The following is a 20675-nucleotide window of genomic DNA, read 5'->3' on the forward strand; positions in this document are numbered from 1 at the left end:
GAACCTCCAGGCCAACTACGGGAAGAGCCAGTGGGATTTATCAGGGCACATACATGTAGAGAATGAGAGTCAGTCAGAGAGCATAGCAGACCAGGCTATGGCTCTGACTGCAGCTGAGAATCCCTGGGGGCACACTCCTGAGAGTACGGATGAGGTCAAACGAATCCCTGAGAGTTACAGGGACTTTGTGTTCGAAGGAAAGATGTCCACATTTCCCCAGGCTGAGGTGAGTAAGTCTGTGGTAATACTGAGGGATACAGGGGCCAGCCAGACTCTACTGCTGGGAAAAGGCATGACCTTCCCACCAGAGAGTGCTGTAAGCGCCAAGGTGCTGGTGAAGGGGATTGAAGGAGGGTACATGCCCATTCTCCAGTACCGGGTACATCTGGAGTGCGACCTTGTGCCAGGGCCAGTGACCATGGGAGTTGTCCCCAGTTTACCTGTGGGCGGGGTTGACCTGCTCCTCGGCGATGACCTGGAGGGGTCAAAGGTAATAGCATCTCCAGTGGTCTCAGAGAAGCCCATTGAGGTCAAGAAAAACAAATAGCTGCTGGAGAAAGCGCCTGGCATTTCCCCTTAAATGTGTGGTAACCCGGCCTATGGCTGGACGAGCTCCAGCAGAGGAATGTGAAGAGGCACTGCAGACAGAAGACCCTCCGGTCGGGCTTATCTGAAAGCTTTCCCGGGAGTCTGGATGACCCTAAGGAGGTGATAAATAGCAAGATGCCCCACAGTTAAAAACGTTAGCTCAGCCTGCTCACAATGAGGCAGAAGCAGTCCCTGAATGCTCCTACATTCATAATGAGGTGCTGATGAAGAAATGGAGACCACCATCACTCCCCCCCCCCCCCCCCCCCCACCACCCCACTCACGGACCCGCAAATGAGGAGTGGGCAGTGATCCACCGGGTGGTAGTGCCACCCAGGTACTGTGGCGGACCCTTGCGGCTAGCTCATGAAATTCCAATGGCTGGGCAGGTTGGTATATGCAAAACCCAAGCCCACATCAGCCAGCATTTCTACTGGCTGCACCTCCACAGAGACGTAACAAGGTTTTGCAGAACCTGCCACACCTGCAATACGACACCGCACCTATGATTCCCATACCGACTTTTGGGGAACCGTTCAGCAAGGCGTGAATGGACTGTGTTGGTCCCCTACCCAAGACAAAAGGGGTATATCCTTACCATCATGGACGTGGCTACCCGCTTCCCAGAGGCTGTTCCCCTGAGAATCATATCTGCTAAAACAGTGGGTGAAGGAATTGGCCTAATTCTTTACCAAGTCTGGTCTGCCCTCCGAGACCCAGTCGGATCAGGGCTCACATTTCACGTCCAAGATATTCCAGGAATTCATGGGTAACCAGGGCATGACTCAGCTGAAGTCTTCAGCGTTATCAGCCGCAGTCCCAGGGGGCGCTAGTACGGTACCAACAATAATCAGGGCGCACTGTCACGTGTACCCCCAGGACTGGGATAAAGGACTAGGTTTCCTTGTTTGCTACCAGAGACCCGCCCAATGAGTCCACCGGGTTTACTCCATTCGAATCGGTTTACGGGCACCAAGTGCGAGGGCCTCTGAGACTAATCAAGGAGAGGTTTTTAGAGCAAGAGGGGGAGCTCTCCATGTTGGGTTACATTGCCATGTTCCGGGAGAGGCTCATGGGAACCTGCCAGGTGGCCCAAGGGCACCTGAAAATCTCCTAGGCGACTATGAAAAAGAGGCCAACAGACATGCCAAGACCCAAGCCTTTCAGTCAGGAGAGTACCTGTTAGTGCTCCTACCAATACCGGGTGAACCCTTGCAGACCCAGTCCAGTGAACCGTACGGAGTAGCAAAGCAACTCAGGGAAGTGAACTATCTAACTGAGACCCCAGATAGGAGGAAAAGGCAAAGGCTGTGTCATGTCAATGTGATAAAGCGATATCGCAGCCCGAGAAGGGGACAAACAAGGAGCACATCTGTCCTATTGCCACCAGCCTGGAGGAGGAGGGTAGCAGTGGGGATGGATGGGAGGGAGATGTGGCTGAGACCCACATTGAGCCCTCTATTACCCAGCTAGCCAACACAGAAATACTAGAGAACTTAGACTCCCTATTCACCCGCCTAATTGCAGAACAGCGAGAGACCTGACGAGGCTGCTCACTGCATTTAAAGGCTTGTGCAGGGACAAGCCAGGCTGCACCACCCTAGCCCCAGGTGATGTGGATGTGGGAGAGGCCCCTCCCATAAGGCAACAGCCCTATCGTCTAGGCCCAGAGAAGCTGTCCCAGGTCCGGGAGGAGATAGACTACTTGCTGGAGCACCAACTAATAGAGACGAGCAGCAGTAGCTGGAGCTCCCCAGTTGTGCTCGTGCCCAAGTCAGACGGCTCCACAAGGTTCTGCATTGACTACTGAAAAGTTAATGCAGTGACCCGAGCCGACTCCTACTTGAGACCCCAGCTGGAAGACTGCATAGGAAGGGTAGGTAAAGCAGCCTACATCACGAAGATAGATTTACTCAAGGGATACGGGCAGGTTCCCTTGACAGCCCGCACAAAGGAAATTTCGGCCTTCGTAACTCCAGACCTGTAATATCAGTGTCGGTTTATGCCCTTCAGACCCCAAAATGCCCCGGCTATCTTCCAAAGGTTGATGTACCAGGTAGTGGCAGGCTTGCCCAATTGCGTTGTGTACCTGGATGACCTCCGAGTGTACAGTGACACCTGGGAAAGCTACGTAGAGCAACTGGAAGCCCTCTTCCAGAGAGTACAGTCAGCTGACCTAGTGGTCAATCTTGCAAAGAGCGAGTTCGCTAAGGCTAAAGTGACCTATCTAGGACACGTAGAGGATAAAGGACAGATGCTGCCCAGGTATATGCCGTACCTCATTCCCCATTCCCACCACAAAAGGGGAAATCACGAGGTTCTTGGAAATGTGTGGACTCTACTGCAAGTTGGTCCCAAACTTTAGCACAGTAGCCTCACCGCTGACAGACCTACTACAGAAAAAAGTAAAGGTAAGATGGACTGAGAAATGCCAGACAGCTTTCTAAAAGCTGAAGACCATTTTAACAGGTGAGCCTGTGCTTGCAGCTCCGAACTTTAACAAAGCATTTAAAGTAGCCATTGATGCGGAGGACGAATCCGGAATAGAGAGACAAATCGGGTACTTGTCTAAAACGTTCAACCAGCATCAGAAACAGTACTCAACAGTAGAGAAGTAGGCCCTCGGTGTATTACTGGCCCTCAGACACTTTGGGATATATGTCTGAAATGGGTACAGAGAGACCACAGTCTATACCGACCACAATCCGTTAATTTTTGTGGAAAAATTTAAAACCTAGAATGCCAGGTTATTCCGCTGGAGTTTGTTCCTCTGGCTCTACCACTTAAAAATCACCCACATTCCTGGGAAATCAACTGTGATTGTGGATGCCCTGTCCTGAACTTAAAGGAGCCCAGTTCGAACCAGAAAAGATAAATTGACCATTGCTAAAAGAATGAATGTGTGTATGAGAGTGTTTTGTTGTTTATAAGTTTTTTCCCTTTTTGTAATGAAATGAGAATGAATCTCATTTCATTCCAGGGAGGAGGGGGAGTGTCATGATAATGAAAGAAAAACACCAAATTGCATCCGGAAATATTGGACTTTAAAAATAAGGCCTCAGCTTTTAAAAATACACACAAGCCACTGGCTGGATTGTTGCAGGGTGACACCTTAAGAGATAATGGAACCCCACCCTGTTGCCAGACAAGGTACTTCTAAAGACATCTAGAAGCTAATTGCTCCCTCCAGTAGGGGCAATGGGACATGATGGGGGATGAATATCATGTCATCAAGAAAGCCTGTGAGTAATGCCCAGACAGATTTGTGAATTTGCTTCCTACTTGGAATATACAAACAAGGGATTAAAAGTGAACTGAAAAGCTACCCCAGTGTTTGTCCGTTGGTGGGTGTTCTGAGAGAGAGCAAGCGTTGGAAGTTTGACTCAGAAGGAACGGCCACACACAGTACCCCTGCAAATCACCATTTTGCAGGTATCCCAATCTCTCTCTCTCTCTACTGAATTCAACACTACTGGACCCTTAAAACTGACTATTCATCTACCGGAGTCAACTCTGCTGGAACCTCGAAACCATCTATTCATCTGCTGGAATCAACTCTACTGGAACCTTGAATCTAACTATTCGTCTACCGGAGTCAATTCTACTGGAACCTCGAATTGCAACACTCAATCACCTATGACCGTATATGCATGTGTTCTATCCTTCCTTCCCATTAGTAGTTAATAAACTTACTCCTACTTTTAACTCAAGAAAGTCTGATCAAATTGGCTCCTTCAAAACCAGAACAATTGGGTCTGGGAAAAGGTATCTGCGAAAGGGATCCTTTTTTAGATTAAATCTTGTTGCGACCAACAGGGGGCCGCTGAATAAAAACAGGGAGCCAGTTCACTCTCCCTCACCCGAGGCACAAAAATCTGGGTGTATCCCAGGCAGACAGTGGCAAATTGAGGGGACTCGCGTGGATCAACAACTTTGGGGAGCCTCACCTGGGGGGGCGAGTCATAACAATATTGTCTCTCCATGTCCTTCCTTCCTAAATGTATCACCTCACATTTCTCTGCATGGAGCTTCATCTGCCACCAATCCACCCACTGCACCAACTTGTCTATGCCCTTGTGAAGTTTTACGCTGTCCTCCTCACGGTTTACAATGTTTCCAAGTTTTGTATCATCTGCAAGTTTTGAAATTGTTCCCTGTACACCAGTCAGATTGTTATGACACAGCAGTTGGCAAAGGCTGAATTATTTTAAATCCCAGAGGGAAACTTTAAACAACTGTCATAACCTATATTTTCAATTGGTACATTTGAGATGCAACTCTGAATTCAGAAATGAAACCACCAAGCCTTAAATTAAATTAAACATCTATTAATTTTAATAAGAAATTAAACACAAACAAATCCCCAAATTAATCACTCCCAGGTAATCTTCCCCAAGGCAACAATAACCCATGGACTTAAACAGACACCAGGCAAAGCCCATTTTATTTTACGAATTCAAAATGAGGTTCCTTTCAATTTGTCCCTGCACAGACAGTGGTAGGGCTTACAGGCTGCTTAGATATTACATGCCTCTGACTTCAACTCACAAAATTCTTCGGTATATACCTAGCCTTCCCTTTGAATGCAAATTCTCATTGTATCACCAGGCCCTTTGAACTCCACCACTTATAACAATAAAACCCCTTTCATAGTACCAATTTTATTAGTAATATAAACATATTGCTTGGTGTCTCCTAGCTAGGTGCAAGAATTCACCCCCAGTCTTTGAATGGTTTATTCAACAAAATGCAAATGTACCCTCTAATGTACTGTTTACATCTCAAAACTACTATACATCATAGCACCCAGACTCAATGGTTTTAATCCAATTAAGCCACACACACTCACACCCACAGACACAGACCCTACTACAAATCCACTTTAAAATAATTTCCAGTAACATTATATACATTAATATCTCTCCATGACATCACCCTCGCTAACAAAAAATGAACCATCATAATTCTAAAAGATGGCTTTGTTTTTAATAACCCATCTCACACTATCAGATGCATTAACATAAATATATATATATACACAACTCCTTGGTATCAACAGAAATCACTCCAGTTCAATGTCCAAGTTTTTTATTTACAAATGTCCAATTTTCCTTTAAGCTTCAAACTCTTGATAACGCATCTGCGAACAGATTCTCTCTAGCTTCAACATGTATAATCTGCAGATTAAATGGTTGTAATAATAGACTCCGCCTGAAAAGTCTTGCACTTATGTCTCTAAATTTGTCCAAAAACTTCAAAGGATTATGGCCTGTATAAACAATTGTTTCTGATGAATTGTTGGCAACATAAATTTCAAAATGCTGCAACGGTAACACCAAACCCAAGTTCTCTTTTTCGATCGTTGAATATCTTCTCTGTTGTACATTCAGCTTCCGTGAAAAATATCCTATTGGTTTTTCAATTCCAGTGTCGTCATCTTGTAACAGTACAGCCCCAATGCCTACATCACTTGCATCAACAGCCAACTTGAATTGTTTGGCACAATTGGGTACTGCCAAAACTGGCGTTATAGTTAATACAGTTTTCAAACTATCAAATGACTTCTAACACTCCAGTGTCCATTGAAAGTTCTTGTTTTTTTTTAATAGTTCAGTCAGTGGAGCAACCACTCAGCCAAAATTTGGTGCAAATTTCTGGTAAAACCCACTTATGCCCAGAAATCTCAAAACTTCTTGTTTTGTTGTAGACACTGGGAAATTCATGATAGCTTTGACTTTCACATCTCTCGGAGCCACCTTACCATGTCCAATGGTAAGGCCTATATATGTAGCTTGCGCTTTTGAAAATTCACTTTTATCAAGTTCATCACCAAATTAACTTCTGTAAATCAAGAAAATAATCCTTCCAAATGCTGTAAATGCTCCTCCCATGTAGGACTGAAAACAATTAGATCATCGATATAAGCAGCACAATTGCTTAGACCTGCAATTACTTTGTTTGTCAGTCTTTGAAATACCGCAGGTGCATTCTTCATACCAAATGGCATGACTTTAAACTGATATAGTCCACTTGGTGTTACAAAAGCTGATATCTCCTTTGCTCTCTCTGATAACAGTACTTGCCAATATCCTATTAGCAAGTCAATCTTTGTGATAAATTTTGGTTGTCCCACTTTCTCAATGCAATATTCCAACCTTGTTATAGGATATGAATCTACTTTTGTCACCGCATTCACCTTTCGATAGCCCACACACAGTCTTTGTGTTCCATCCAGTTTCGGTACCAGTACAATAGGCGAACTCCAGTTACTGCAACTAGACTCAATGAAATCATTTTGAAGCATGAAATCAATTTATTTCTGTACTTGTAATAACTTTGCCGGATTTAATCTATAAGGATGTTGCCTTGTTGAAGATGAAACCTGTACAGAGACATCATGTATAGCTACATGTGTCTTTCCCAATTTATTCTCACAAATAGGTTTGTGTGACTGCAATAGCTTTTCCGAATCACTTTGACACCTCCTTGGAAGGTAACTCAATATTTCATTTAAATTTTCAAGCACCCCCTCGTTATCCAATTTGATTGGAGGAAAATCAATTTCAGAGTCCTGCACTTCTACCTCTCTCATCATCCACCGTCACTAATACCTCCTGTTGCTCCTCTCCCCTGTCAAAGTGCTTTTTAAGCATATTTACATGACATACCCGCTGTGGCTTCTATCTGGAGTATTTATTAAATAATTACTTCACTCAATTTCTTTTCAATCCTGTAAGGCCCACTAAATCTTGCATTTAATGAATCACCTAGTACTGGTAACAAAACTAATACTTTCTCTCCAGGAACAAAACTGCAAGCTTTAGCTTTCTTATCTGCTTTCACTTTCATCACTTGCTGTGATGTCTTTAAATGTTCCCTAGCCAATTCACATGCTCCATTCAATCTTTCCCTGAAATTTGATATGTAATCCAGGAGAATAGTTTCTGAACTATGACCCACAAATTTCTCATGAATTAATTTCAGTGGTCCCCTTATCTCATGACCACAAAATGGTTCAAAAGAGCCAACACCAGTCGATGCATGAGGAGCATCTCTAATAGTAAATAACAAGAATGGAATTCCTCTATCCTAATCCTGTGGATAATCCTGACAGTACGCTCTCATCATAGTTTTTAAAGTTTGATGCCATCTTTCCAAAGCTCCTTGTGACTCCGGACAATAAGCTGTTGACTTAAACTGTTTTATCCCCAAACTGTTCATTACTTCCTTAAACAGCTGTGACATGAAATTTGACCCCTGATCTGATTGAATTTCCTGAGGTGAACCATATCTTGCGAAAAATGTAATTAACTCCTCCACAATCTTATTAGTTGTAATATTTCTTAAAGGTATCACTTCAGGAAACCTGGAAGACACATCCATTATCGTTAATAAGTACTGATTTGCACTTTTAGCCTCAGGGAGGAGTCCTACACAATTAATTATGACCCTAGTAAAAGGTTCTTCAAATGCTAGTATTGGCATTAAAGGTGCTGACTTAATCACTGCTTGTGGTTTTCCTGTTACTTGGCATGTATGACAGGCTCTACAGAATTTGACTACATCCCTCTGCAATCCTGGCCAAAAAAAACCTCTGTATCTTTTCCTGTGTTTTCCTAATTCCTAAATGTTCCCCCATTGGAATTTCATGAGCAATCCTCAGAATCTCATTTCTATGCCCTAATGGATAACAATCTGATACACCTCACTCCAGCTTTCATTTGCTGAAACATGATCCGGCCTCCATTTTCTCATCAAAATATCTCATAGAAACTAAGAGCAGGAGTAGGCCATTCGGCCCTTCAAGCCTGCTCCGCCAATCATGATTATAGCTGATCCTCTATCTCAATGCCATATTCCTGCTTTCTCGACATAACCCTTGATGCCCCTAATATCCAAAAAATTATCAATTTCTTTCTTGAATATACTCAATAACCCAGCCTCCCATTGCCTTCTGTGGTATAGAATTCTACAGGTTGACCACCCTCTGAGTGAAGAAATTTTTCCTCATCTCGGTTCTGAATGGCCTGTCTTGTATCCTGAGACTGTGGACCCTGGTTCTAGACTCCTCAACCAGGGTAAACACCCTCGCTGCACCTAGTCTGTCTAGCCCAATCAGAATTTTAAACATTTCAATCAGATCCCCTCTCATTCTTCTAAACTCTAGTGAATACAGGCTCAGTTGAACCAATCTCTCCTCATACAACAATCCTGCCATCTCCAGCATCAGCCTAGTGAACCTTCGTTGCACTCCCTCTATGGCAAGTATATCCTTTCATAGGTAGGGAGACCAAAACTGCATGCAATACTCCAGCTGTGGTCTCACCAAGCCCTTGTATAACTGCAGTAAGACATCCCTACTTCTGAACTCAAATCCTCTCGCAATGAAGGCCAACATACCACTTGCCTTCCTAATCGCTTGCTGCACCTGCCTGTTTACTGTCATTGACAGGTGTACAAAGACATCCAGGTCCCTTTGTACATCCACATTTCCCAATATATCACCATTTAACTAATACTCTGCCTTTCTGTTTTTCACACCGAAGCATATAACTTCACATTTATCCACGTTATACTGGATCTGCCATGTGTTTGCCCACACACACAACTTGTCTAAATCGCCCTGAAGCCTCCTTGCTACCTCCTCACAGCTCACAACCCTGCCCAGTTTTGTGTCATCAGCAAACTTGGAAATATTGCATTTGGTTTCCTCATCCAAGTCATTTATATATATTGTGAATAGCTGGAGCCCAAACACTGATCCTTGGGGTACACCACTAGTCACCGCCTGCCATCCGGAAAAAGACCCATTTATTCCCACTCTCTGTTTCCGGTCTGTCAATCAATTCTCAATCCATGTCAGTATATTACCCCCAATCCCATGTGCTTTAATTTTGCCCACTAGCCTCTTATGTGGGACCTTATCAAAGCCTTTTTTAAATCCAAATACACTACATCCGCTGGTTCTCCCTTATCTATTCTACTAGTTACATCCTCAAAAAATTCCAGTAGATTAGTTAAGCATGATTTCCCTTTCATAAACCCATGCTGACTTTGTCTAATCTCGTAAATGCTTTCCATGTGTTCTGTTACCAAGCGTTCTGTTATAATAGACTCTAGCATTTTCCCCACTCTGGTGTTAGGTTAACTGGTCTGTAATTCTGTTTTTTTCTCTCCCTCCTTTTTTAAATAGTGGGGTTACATTTCCCACCCTCTAATCTGTAGGAACTGCTTCAGAGTCTATAGAATTTTGGAAGATGACCACCTATGCATCCAATATTTCCAGGGCCACTTCCTTTAGTGCTCTGGGATGTAGATTATCAGGCCCTGGGGATTTTTCTGCCTTAACCACATTAATTTCTCTAGCACCATTTTTTTTTACTAATACTGACTTTCTTCAATTCCTCCCTCTCACTAGACTCTTGGTTCCCTAACATTTCTGGGAAATTATTTGTGTCCTCTTTTGTGTAGACAAAACCAAAATATGTGTTCAATTCTTCTGCCATTTCTTTGTTCCCTATTATAATTTCCCCCATTTCTGACTGTAAGGGACCTACATTTGTCTTTGCTAATCTTTTTCTCTTCACGTATTTATAGAAGCTTTTACAGTCAGTTTTTATGTTCCCTGCAAGTTTACTTTCATACTCCATTTTCCCCTTCTTGATCAATCTTTTTGTCCACTTTTGCTGAATTCTAAACTGCCTCTATTCCTCAGGCTTGCTGCTTTTTCTGCCAATGTTATATGTCTTCTCTTTGGATCTAATACTATCCCTAATTTCTTTTGTAATCCATAATTGAGCTACCTTTCCTGTTTTATTTTTGCGCTAGACAGGAATGAATAATTGTTGTAATTCATGATTACGTTCCTTAAATATTAGCCATTGCCTATCCACTGTCAACTCTTTTAGTAAGGTTCCCCAACCTATCATTGGCCAACTCGTGCCTCATACCCTTGTAGTTCCCTTTAATTAGATTCGGGACCCTAGTTTCGGATTCAACTTCTTCACTCTCCATCTTAAAGAACAAGTCTATGATTTTATGGTCGCTCTTCCCTAAGTGACAACAGGATTGTTAATTAATCCTTTCTCATTGCACAATATCCAGGTCCCACTGCAAGTCAATGGGCCTCTGGCTGGGGTGCTGCCTCATCCGCGGTGGGTCCCGCCCATGACAGGGCCAGAAAATCCTGGCCCCAGTCTAGGATAGCTTGCTCTCTAGTTGGTTCTTCAACAGTTTGGTCTAAAAAAAACCATCACGTACACACTCCAAGAAACCCTCCCCCGCAGTATTATTGCTAGTTTGGTTTGTCCAGTCTATATGTAGATTGAAGTCACTCATGATTACTGTTGCACCCTTATTACATGCATCTCTAATTTCCTGTTTAGTGCCTTCCCTAACATCTCCGCTACTGTTTGGGGGCCTATAGACCAACCTCCACCAACATTTTCTGCCCCTTGGTGTTTCTCAACTCCACCCAAACAGATTCTACAGCATGATTTTCTGACCCAATATCCTTCCTCACTATTGCATTGATTTTCTCCTTTATTAACAATGCTACCCCACCTCCTGTCCCTTTTTTTCTCTTTTCCTAACTATTGAATACCCCTGGATGTTCAGTTCCCATCCTTGGTCACCCTGCAGCCACGACTCCATAATTGCAACTATATCAGAACTGCTTATATCTATTTGCACTCTTAGTGCGCCTACCTTATTGCAAGGGAGGTGTCAGCTGTGGCTCAGTTCATAGCACCCTCACCTTTGAGTCAGAAGTTTGTGGGTTCATGTCCCACTCCAGGACTTTGAACAAAAAAAAAAGTCAAATACTGTGAATGTACTCGAAAGAGTTACCTTATTGCAAGTGTTCCACGCAGTAAGGTACAATGTCTTTAGACTTGTCTTTTTAACCTTGTTAGTCATCTTAGCTTTATTTTGCACTATGACTCCATTTGATTTTTCGCCCCTGTTTTTTCTGCCTTCCACTTTTGCTTCTTACTTTTCTGTCTTTTGTTTCTATCCTTGTTTCCCCCTCCTCTGTCTCCCTGCTCAGGTTCCCATCCCCCTGCCATTTTAGTTTAAACCCTCCCCGACAGCACTAGCAAACACCCCCCCTGAGGACATTGGTCCCAGTCCTGCCCAGATGCAACCTGTCCTGTTTGTACTGGTCCCACCTTCCCCAGGACTGGCCCCAATGTCCCAGGAATCTGAATCCCTCCCCTCTACACCATTTCTTCAGCCATATATTCCTTAAGGTAACAACATACTGAAATACATTTTGCTTCTGTTTCTGAATAAGCTTTTTGTTATAACTGCTTTAATTGCAAATCATTTTCCTGTAACTCCACTAACCACCTCGAGTTAAACACTTCAGTTGAATCATCCTGTATTCTTTCCTCCTGAACTATGTTATCAAGCATAATGCAGCTAATTGGATTTCGACACCTTCTTCTTGCCTTTGATCTGCCTGCTTATCTTGTTTTTCTTGTTCTTCCCGATGAGCTTTTGATTTCATTATCACACAATCTGGAAACAATCCAGGATGCGCCTTCTGTAACACTTCTGTTGAAAACACTTCCAAAGGCTGCTCACCTACCCTAGGCATCACCCACAATCCAGCTATATCATTACCCAGAATAAATTGAACCCCTGCAATGGGCAATTTTTCCACCACTCCAACAATAATTTCACCTGTCCTCCATTCACTCTTTAAATTTACCTTCCACAATGGAATAGGTTTAGCATCTCCATGAACCCCACTTATTATCACCTGCTCCTGCAATACTCCCTTGGACAACAAATATCACTATCCCACGACATTAAAGATTGACTAGCCCCTGTGTCTCTTAAAATTTTAACATCTTTATCTACTCCACCCCGTACACATGGAAAGACTTTCTCTTCACACACAAAGTCTTTTAAACGTTTCTGCAACCTGCTCCTCAGAATTCTCTTGGGTAACTTGTGAACACATTCCCACTTCTTAACCTATCACTGATTCTCCCTGTTTTACCTGTACACAAACCTCTGGTTTTCCCTGTGCCTGAACCGCAGAACCCACAGTACTTTTACTTCTAGAACTTTTCTGCACCCCAATAATTCCAACAGATTTTTCCTGCAATTTCCAACACACTGACTTTGTGTGTCCCACTTTATTACAATTAAAACACCTCAATTTTCAAATGTTACTCCTACCCTCAGTACCTTCCTTTTTATTCTGAGAAAAAACTTCCTGGGAATTCACAGCCACTTCTTCTCTTCCCTGACTACCTACCTTCCTTTCACCTTCCCACTTTCTATCCTTTTCCAATTTGAAAAGGTGACAAAGAAAAGGTTTAGCTCCATGAACTAACTCAATCATCAGCTATCTCTGTTCCTCCACATGAGCTCTCACTACCAAAGAGATTGAGTCTTTAAATTATTCCAAAAGAATTACTTTCCTAAGAACTGCATATGCTGTCTCTATTTTTAATGCCCATGTCCATCGGTCAAAATTACTTTGTTTTACTCTCTCAACTCAATATAAAATTGCCCAGGCTGTTTTCTCATATTACTAAATTTCTGCCTGTATGCTTTAGGGACCAACTCATATGCACTCAAAAGAGTCTTTTTCACCACATCATAATTCACCGATGCCTCTTCAGACCACAAAGCTTTTCACCCCGCGTCATTTCCATTTTCAGGTCGGCGGGGGTGCAGCCAAGTCAGCTGCGCGCCCGCCGACCTGTCAGCGGCCTATTGAGGTCATTGAGAAACTAATTAAAATCATTAATGTGGGATGAGGTTTCATGAGGGTATTTAAATTTTTAACAAAGGTTTCAGTTAAAGTTATGGACAGTGTCACATGAGGGAACATGTCAGGGAAATTTTTCTATCTTCTGAATTGCAAATTTTAATTCGGAGCCAATCTCCCTGAGGCAGCACTTAGCCTCAGGAAGATCAGTGCTTTCCACACACAAGGCGCTTCTGTATATAGCTAGCCTTCATTCTGAATGCAAATTCTCATTGTATCACCAGGCCCTTTGAACTCCACCACTTATAACAATAAAACCCCTTTCATAGTACCAATTTTATTAGTAATATAAACATATTGCTTGGTGTCTCCTAGCTAGGTGCAAGAATTCACCCCCAATCTTTGAATGGTTTATTCAACAAAATGCAAATGTACCCTCCAATGTACTGCTGACATCTCAAAACTAGTATGCATCATAGCACCCAGACTAGATGGCTTTAATCCAGTTAAGCCACACACACTCACACCCACAGACACAGACCCTAATACAAGTCCACTTTAAAATAGTTTCCAATGACATTATATACATTAATATCTCTTCATGACACAGATACTGCTATTTAGTAAAGTTTTGGAAATATAGGCTTTAATCGCAATAAATGGCAACAGGAGCACATGTATTAAAACCCACTTTACAACAGAGGTCAGGTAAGCCAATGGGGAGGCAGTGGTGTATTGGTGTTGTCACTGGACTAGTAATCCAGGGACTGAGGGTAATGCTCTGGGAACTGGGGTTCAAATCCCACCATGGCAGATGGTGAAATTTGAATTCAATAAAAAAATCTGGAATTAATCAATAATGCCCTTTAGAGATGGAAACCTGCTATCCTTACCTCGTCTGGCCTACATGTGACTCCAGACCCACAGCAATGAGGTTGACTCTAAAATAGCCCAGCAAGCCACTCAGTTCTCAAGGGTGATTAGGGATGGGCAATAAATCCTGGCCTAGCCAGCAATGCCCACTCCCCATGACAGAATAATAAAAAAACAAATAAGAGAGTAACATCTTGATGTGATAAGGGAAAGGAAACCTTTCTTTGGTTTCAAATAGTTTGCTTAACAGCAATGGTTCAAAAACAAAAATCGCTGGAAAAACTCAGCAGGTCTAACAGCATCTGTGGAGAGAAAGACAGAGTTAACATTTTGAGTCCATATGACTCTTCTTCAGAACTAAAGAGAAGTACAAATGTTGGGAAATATATACTGTTTAAGGGGGTAGGACAGGCAGGACAGAATTTTCATTTCAATTTTTGTTTTTGTTTCAGATTTCCAGCATCTGCAGTAATTTGCTTTTAGCAATAGGTGGTTGTAATACATGAGGTTGGGTGCATTCAAGTGAAAGGGTGTGAGGCAGATCCCATGCTTTACTTCGTTAAAAAGGGAATAAAGTTATACTCGAGGCCCTGGGATGTGAACAGGCCTGGTGAAGCCATCTTCATAACTTCTTATTCAAACTTACAAACAGTACGTATTTGGACTGAGGCGCACAACACTGTTTGGTTAGGATATTCAAGATTAAAGTTTGTCAATAATAAGTGAAATGAATTATCAAACATATTCCGTCTGTAGTTGTACAGATCTATTTAATGGATAGTGAAGTGACAATTGCTGAAAAAAGAGACATGTTGTTGAAGCTTTTGGTCTTGCACTCATCAGGACAGAATCGCAAGAATAACAAATCACAAAGGGGACAACAACTTATACTGCATGAGAGTGCTGATTGGTTGATAAGTGGACTAATGGCAAGTTGCCACTAGTTGGCAAGTGGCAAGTGAGTTAAGATTAGTAATTGTTGGTAATACGTAATTGTTTGAATCAGGGCAGCTCTTTTCTGCAGGTTTGTGAAGAAACATGTGGCAGTAGAAACATTAAAATTGTTCCTTTGAGTCTTTGAAAAATTAATAAATTGGACAAGTATTTCTCAGAAAGATGGCAATGATCCTCCGAAAGATTAAAGGTCTCATAAGTAAACCTCTAGGGAAGTTGGTGGAGGAATTTAAAAAGGGATTTTTTGGGCTAACCCAGCAAGGACAGAATTGTGGGAATACGAGGGTGACTGTGGTCAGAGATCTGTCGGTAATAAAGACATCATGAAAAAGTGGAAGCTGTTTAAAGGTATATCCCAGAAAAGACACTGCTGAGACCACTGTAAAAATATGAATTCAATATGTCTGCTGTGGCCAAAGCTCTTTAAATATTTCATGAACAGCGTAAAGGGAAATAGAAAATAAGCAGAAAAACAAGAAATACAAATGCAGGAAAGGGGGAATTAAAAACAAAAATCAAATTCACTTCTGAATATAAATTATGAATATAAATTTACAATTCACATTATGTCTAGGGGGTTAGGATTGGAGACTTTGATCTGGCACTGATGCACTCTGGAAAAAAAAAAGCTCCCTTGACTTTTCAGTAAAAACAGAGTGCTGGAAATGCTCAGCAGCATCTGTGGAAAGAGAAACAAGGTTAACATTTCAAAACAAAAACAGAAATACCTGGAAAAACTCAGCAGGTCTGGCAGCATCGGCGGAGAAGAACAAAGTTGACGTTTCGAGTCCTCTTGACCCTTCAACAGAACTAAGTAAAAATAGGAGAGGGGTGAAATATAAGCTGGGTTAAGGTGGGGGGAGGGGGGGTGCAGAAGTGGGGGTGGTGGTTGTAGGGACAAGCAAGCAGTGATAGGAGCAGATAATCAAAAGATGTCACAGACAAAAGAAGAAAGAGGTGTTAAAGGTGGTGATATTATCTAAAAGAATGTGCTAATTAAGAATGGATAGCAGGACACGCAAGGTACAGATAGCTCGAGTGGGGGTGGAGTGAAATAAGACTAAAAGGGCATAAAAGGTATAGATTTTAAAATAATGGAAATAGGTGGAAAAAGGAAAATCTATATAAATTATTGCAAAAATCAAAAGGGAGGGGGAAGAAACGGAAAGGGGGTGAGGATGGAGGAGAGAGTTCAAGATCTAAAGTTGTTGAACTCAATATTCAGTCCGGAAGGCTGTAAAGTGCCTAGTCGGAAGATGAGGTGCTGTTCTTCCAGTTTGCGATGAGCTTCACTGGAACAATGCAGCAAGCCAAGGACAGACATGTGGGCAAGAGAGCAGGGTGGAGTGTTAAAATGGCAAGCGACAGGGAGGTCTGGATCATTCTTGTGGACAGACCGAAGGTGTTCTGCAAAGCGGTCGCCCAGTCTGCGTTTGGTCTCTCCAATGTAGAGGAAACCGCATTGGGAGCAACAAATGCAGTAGACTAAGTTGGGGGAAATGCAAGTGAAATGCTGCTTCACTTGAAAGGAGTGTTTGGGCCCTTGGATGGTGAGGAGAGAGGAAGTGAAGGGGCAGGTGTTGCATATTTTGCGTATGCATGGGGAGGTGCAGTAGGTGGGGGTTGAGGAGTAGGGGGTGATGGAGGAGTGGACCAGGGTGTCACGGAGGGAACGATCCCTACGGAATGCCACCAGGGAGGGTGAAGGGAAGATGTGTTTGGTGGTGGCATCATGCTGGAGTTGGCGGAAATGGCGGAGGATGATCCTTTGAATGCGGAGGCTGATGGGGTGATAAGTGAGGACAAGGGGGACCCTATCATGTTTCTGGAAGGGAGGAGAAGGCGTGAGGGCGGATGCACGGGAGATGGGCCGGACACGGTTGAGGGCCCTGTCAACTACTGTGGGTGGAAAGCCTCGGTTAGGGAAGAAGGAGGACATGTCAGAGGAATTGTTTTTGAAGGTAGCATCATCAGAACAGATGAGACGGAGGCGAAGGAACTGAGAGAATGGGATGGAATCCTTACAGGAAGCGGGGTGTGAGGAGCTGTAGTCGAGGTAGATGTGGGAGTCGGTAGGCTTGTAATGGATATTGGTGGACAGTCTATCACCAGAAATTGAGACAGAGAGGTCAAGGAAGGGAAGGGAAGTGTCAGAGATGGACCATGTGAAAATGATGGAGGGGTGGAGATTGGAAGCAAAATTAATAAATTTTTCCAGGTCCCGACGAGAGCATGAAGCAGCACCGAAGTAATCATCGATGTACCAGAGAAAGAGTTGTGGGAGGGGGCCGGAGTAGGACTGGAACAAGGAATGTTCCACATACCCCATAAAGAGACAGGCATAGCTGGGGCCCATGCGGGTACCCTTTGACATATCCTCCTTCTTCCTTAACCGAGGTTTTCCGCCCACACTAGTTGACAGGGCCCTCAACCGTGTCCGGCCCATCTCCCGCACATCCGCCCTCACGCCTTCTCCTCCCTCCCAGAAACATGATAGGGTCCCCCTTGTCCTCACTTATCACCCCACCAGCCTTCGCATTCAAAGGATCATCCTCCGCCATTTCCGCCAACTCCAGCATGATGCCACCACCAAACACATCTTCCCTTCACCCTCCCTGGCGGCATTCCATAGGGATCGTTCCCTCCGGGACACCCTGGTCCACTCCTCCATCACCCCTTACTCCTCAACCCCCACCTATGGCACCTCCCCATGCATACGCAAAATATGCAACACCTGCCCCTTCACTTCCTCTCTCCTCACCGTCCAAGGGCCCAAACACTCCTTTCAAGTGAAGCAGCATTTCACTTGCATTTCCCCCAACTTAGTCTACTGCATTCATTGCTCCCAATGCGGTTTCCTCTACATTGGAGAGATCAAACGCAGACTGGGCGACCGCTTTGCAGAACACCTTCGGTCTGTCCACAAGAATGACCCAGACCTCCCTGTCGCTTGCCATTTTAACACACCACCCTGCTCTCTTGCCCACATGTCTGTCCTTGGCTTGCTGCATTGTTCCAGTGAAGCTCAACGCAAACTGAAGGAACAGCACCTCATCTTCCGACTAGGCACTTTACGGCCTTCCGGACTGAATATTGAGTTCAACAACTTTAGATCTTGAACTCCCTCCTCCATCCCCACCCCCTTTCCGTTTCTTCCCCCTCCCTTTCGTTTTTTCCAATAATTTTTATAGATGTTTCTTTTCCCACCTATTTCCATTATTTTTAAATCTATACCTTTTATGCCCTTTTAGTCTTATTTCACTCCACCCCCACTCGAGCTATCTGTACCTTGCGTGTCCTGCTATCCATTCTTAATTAGCACATTCTTTTAGATAATATCACCACCTTTAACACCTCTTTCTTCTTTTGTCTGTGACATCTTTTGATTATCTGCTCCTATCACTGCTTGCTTGTCCCTACAACAGCCCCCCCCCCAACTTCTCTCCCCCCACCCCCCCACCTTAAACCAGCTTATATTTCACCCCTCTCCTATTTTTACTTAGTTCTGTTGGAGGGTCATGAGCACTCGAAACGTCAACTTTGTTCTTCTCCGCCGATGCTGCCAGACCTGCTGAGTTTTTCCAGGTGTTTCTGTTTTTGTTTTGGATTTCCAGCATCCGCAGTTTTTTGTTTTTAACTTTTCAAGTCCAATATGGCTCTTCTTTAGAGCCGAAGAGAGGTAGAAATGTGATGGGTTTTATGCTTTTGAAAAGCGGGGAGGGTGTGGTGGAGCGAAAGGGAAGATCAGGGTTAGGTTTGAGGACAGGGGAGATTAAATACCAATGGTGTTATAGAGGAGGTGTTAATGGCAGAATAAGGGGCAGCTCTGTCCAAAAGCAAAAGTAGGAGAACAAGATGCGGAAACAAGAACAGAAAATGCTGGAAAAACTCAGCAGGCCTAACAGCATCTGTGGAGAGAGAAACAGAGTTAACATTTCGAGTCCGTATGAGCTAAAGAGAAGTGGAAATGTGATGAAATTCATGCTGTTTAAGGGGGTTGAAGCAGGTGAAGCTGGATAGAAGGCCAGCGACAGGTAGGGGCAAAGGAAAGATGTCATGAACAAAAGGACAAAGGAGGTGTTAATGGTTGTGGTAAAGGATAAAGGAGGTGCTGATAATAGTATTAAAGGTAAGAAAGCAGAATGTGATAATGGCACAATCCATTGTGAGGAGATATTCTGAGAAGGGTAAGCACTCTGCAAAGAACAACATGAACAAGTGACAGGTGGCCCTTGTAGGGGTGGGGTGGTGGGAGGGGGCAGTAATGAGGAGAAAAGATCAAAAATAGGATAAAAGGTGAGGATGTTTCAGATTCCCAGTATCCGCAGTATTTTGCTTTGAACAAGGTGCAGACTTTGACCCTGTATTGGACTCCAAACATCCACTCTCTCCACAGATTCAGCCAGGCTTGTGGGTGGGGCGTTTCCCCCAGCACTTTCTGTTTTTATTTCAGGTCTCCAGCATCTGCAGCATTTCACTATCATTCCTTAACTTTTGAGTTGAGCCTTTGGGGGATTCTTGGGGCATTAACGAGCTAAATAAATGCAAATTGTAATTAAATCAAATAAAAGCAAAATGCTGGAAATGTGAAACAAAAATAGCTGGAAAAGCTCAGTGGAGAGGAAGACAGAGTTAACGTTTCGAGTCGGTATGACTCTTCATCAGAAATTGTAAAGTGTGTTCCAAGAAATGATTAAGAGAGTAATTTGAAGAATGTAATGACTGTTAATATATCACTATGAGTATATATATATTGTTTTAGTCCCAGGTCCTTGAGTGTAGGGGTTTATTTTTTGTGGTTACATACATGAGTGCATTAAGACAGTGTGTGAGTGAGACTCACCTCCAATCCATTGCGAGGAGATATTCTGAAGGAGGGTGAATGGGATGCAGAAGAAAGTGATGAGAAGGTCGCTGACAGCCAGGGAGCAGATGAAGATGGTGGTGACGGTTCGAGACCGCTTTGTCCGCTTTACAACAAACACCACCAGGATATTCCCAAAAAACGCAAGCAGGAAGATCACTGTAAATCACAACGAAAGTTACCTTGGCGCTGAGGGGCAACTCGGGGATGTAGACCAGCGGCTGCAGTTTGTATGTCTGGATGAATTCCTGCCGGGAGAGGTTGTAAAAATCGAGTAACTGGTTCAGGATTTCGGGGGTAACGTTAAAGGCATCGGAGTTTTGCATATTTTCTTCTCTCTCTCTCTCTCGCCACCGGGACAGTTGCAATGAGACTGCTCCTTTAATGATCCTGCCCAACTTTTGCTAAACTGGTTACAGCAGGTCACCCCCCTATCCTGCCAGGTCCAAAGAGAGGGGGGGGAAACTTCGAGTTGCAAAGAGGTTTGTTGATGATACAACCTCACCCAGCGTCCTTAAAGCCCAAAGCCTGTCCGGGAAACTGAACAGAGAATACATGATTCACACGCAACTAGTGACTCGCTTTGGTTTAACTCATTGACACCTAATTTGCTGAAGGCAGTGTAAAAGGGTAAAGATAACACCAGCAGTCCCAGGTGCTTCAGTCCAG

The 20675-nt window shown here is 43.6% G+C and overlaps 1 protein-coding gene across 1 annotated transcript in view; it reads right to left on the minus strand.

Annotated features, from left to right (window-relative positions):
* Positions 1-20332, minus strand: part of LOC144668484 (pyroglutamylated RF-amide peptide receptor-like) — a 55918-nt gene extending 35586 nt beyond the window's left edge. Inside the window, 2 exon segments of the mRNA XM_078530516.1 lie at positions 19986-20170; positions 20172-20332. Of these exon segments, the coding sequence (XP_078386642.1) occupies positions 19986-20170; positions 20172-20332 (346 nt within the window).
* Between the last annotated feature and the right edge of the window lie 343 nt (positions 20333-20675).

This window comes from Cetorhinus maximus, chromosome 27, assembly GCF_964194155.1.
Source record: "Cetorhinus maximus chromosome 27, sCetMax3.hap1.1, whole genome shotgun sequence".
NCBI lineage: Eukaryota > Metazoa > Chordata > Chondrichthyes > Lamniformes > Cetorhinidae > Cetorhinus > Cetorhinus maximus.